The sequence below is a fragment of the Cornus florida genome, unplaced genomic scaffold, assembly GCF_030987335.1.
Source record: "Cornus florida cultivar Cherokee Brave unplaced genomic scaffold, ASM3098733v1 CherokeeBrave_3.0.0_Hap2_Chr11, whole genome shotgun sequence".
NCBI classification, from domain to species: Eukaryota; Viridiplantae; Streptophyta; class Magnoliopsida; order Cornales; family Cornaceae; genus Cornus; species Cornus florida.
The window spans coordinates 77,455,141-77,457,588 of record NW_026775581.1 but is presented as its reverse complement, the minus strand read 5'-3'; the positions used below and the strand labels follow the sequence as shown (position 1 = coordinate 77,457,588).

Genomic DNA, 2,448 nt, shown 5'->3' with positions numbered 1-2,448 from the left:
CCCCATCTTTGAGCTCCCCAATCCACCAAAAATCCTACAAAGCTCCGAACCATAATGATTCAAACCCGAAAAATGTCCAACCACCACCACTCCTCTTCTTTCCCTTCTTGCTTCCGCCCCAATTCCACCACCTCCGCCGCCTCTAACCACCGCTCCGCGGCGGCGGCCCACTGTTCGGGCAACAATCCCAACCTCACCACCTGTCTCTACCACACCCACTTGGGCCTCTTCGCCCTCACCTGGTCCCGCAACCTCCTCGGCAGCTCCCTCCACCTCCACCTCCTCCTCCAGCCACCACACTCCGCCGCGGATGACGACCACAACCTCTCTCTTCCTTCTCTTCCTTCTCTCCCTACCCCTTCTTTCCATCTCCAAATCAAACCCTTCTTTTTCTGGACCAAACAGGGCTCCAAAAAGCTCAATCTCACCACCGACACAACCCAAAACATCCAAATCTTCTGGGATCTCTCGAAAGCCAAATTCGGGTCCGGACCGGAACCCCAATCCGGATTCTACATCGCCGTCGTCGTCTCCGGCGAAATGACCCTCCTCGTCGGCGACTCCCCCAACGAAGCTTACTACAAAATCAGAGCTAAAAAGCCCGAAAAGCCCCAAAATATGGTCCTGAGAAGAGAACATGTGTACGGAAACAAACTCTACACCACAAAAGCGAACTTTGGAGGCAAAACCAGAGAAATCTCCATAGATTGCAGAGTAAATGACGATCCGAGACTCTGTTTCAGCATTGATCACAACAGGGTTTTGCAGATTAAGCATCTAAAGTGGAAATTCAGAGGCAATGAGAGGATCGAAGCTGATGGGGTCCACATACAGGTCTCATGGGATGTGTATAACTGGCTCTTTGAGGAAGACGATCAAGATGGGTATGCTCTGTTCATGTTCAGATTTGAGAAAACAGGGCTCGATGAAGATGTTGAAGATGATGATTATGAGATGAACCATTTGAAAGAGAAGAATGGGATGGCCTTGTGGTCACACCAGTCATGTGGGTTTGGGTTCGAGAAGAAGAAGATGAAGAAGGGGGTGTTAAGGAGCTCGAGAAGCTCGTCCTCGTCGTCACTGTCGTCGGCTTCGTCGGGATGTAGCTCTGTCATGGAATGGGCAAGTATGGAAGAGAATGAGCTCAAGGGTCCTTCTGGTTTTTCTTTGCTAGTTTATGCTTGGAAGAGTTGAAGATGATACATACACGCACTGGTAGTATAATTGTTTGTTTCACTCACTAACCCCATTTGTTCGTGAACATACAAAGAATAAATAAATTTGTGGCATATAAGAGAAAGATATATGGATAATAGGATATATATATATATATATATAGGTCTAACAACTCTTGTTTTCATTTTTCTAGTGAAAGATCTTTGTGTTGATTGTAATCAAAGATGTTAGCAAAATTTTAGTAATTTTGATTTTCCATTTGATTTGTTAGTTCCTTGTAATGTGCCATGGTGCATACATTAATTGGCCTTTGGTCTCTCTCTATATAAAGAATTTATATTTGGGACTGATAATATATTTGCTTAAGCTAAATCAATGCATTTGATGTCTTTTTATTTATGTTAGAAGTTGAAGCGAACACACATATTACCTCTACTAAGGTTTGAATTCTTACTTTTTTGTCGATCTAATTAGTAACATTTTTTAAGGATTTGATATTGTTATACATTTTTAAAAATCTATGGATTTACATCAATATTCGTCTGAATTAGTTACATTGTAACCGTTATCACGACCGATGGAGAGTGGTACGGCCGGATCGCTTGTCCTTTGCTTTGCTGTCTACGTGTTGTAGCCAAAGAAGACTTTAATTGAAGTGATTTATATAATATAATTGAAGTAACTTTCATTTTTCATTTGATTTGTTAGTTTAGTTCCTTGTAATGTACCAATAGTGCATATTTTGGTCTCTAGTCTCTATCTTTTTTATCAGATCCTTTGTTGAGCCTAATGCGCATTACAACAATGGAGGGTTGTGATTAAAACGTATACAGTGTGTGTTTGCATGTGTTTCAATCACAAATCTTAATTCGTGTACCTTTGCATGTGTTTCAATTACAAACCTTAATTGTTATACCGCATACAAATTATCTGTTTCAATTACAAACCTTAATTGTTATACCGCATACAAATTATCTTATATATAACGTATTCATATTTGTTTCTGACCTATATTTATTTCTGAGAAGCCCATTTGTGCATATAAAAAAATATCATTATCATTCTTACCATAATTCTATATAAAATGAGGTAGTCAAATGCTTTTTTTTTTTAAATGTCATTTCAATTACTATATTTAATTTTTAAAGATATTTTTAACAATCTCAACTCATTTTAATTTTGTCGCCTTCTCCATTTCTTACCCTCAATTACAATTAAATTTACTCATTTGATCAACACGTTTTTAAGTTTTTAATATATGTATTCAAACCA

At 39.2% G+C, this 2,448-nt stretch overlaps 1 protein-coding gene across 1 annotated transcript; it reads left to right on the top strand.

The window, feature by feature from the left end:
* LOC132284729 (uncharacterized) lies at nt 1-1,434 on the top strand. The gene has a single exon (XM_059786858.1). It carries the CDS (start codon nt 55-57, stop codon nt 1,192-1,194), a length of 1,140 nt encoding a protein of 379 aa, XP_059642841.1. The 5' UTR covers nt 1-54; the 3' UTR covers nt 1,195-1,434.
* Nucleotides 1,435-2,448: the final 1,014 nt, after the last annotated feature.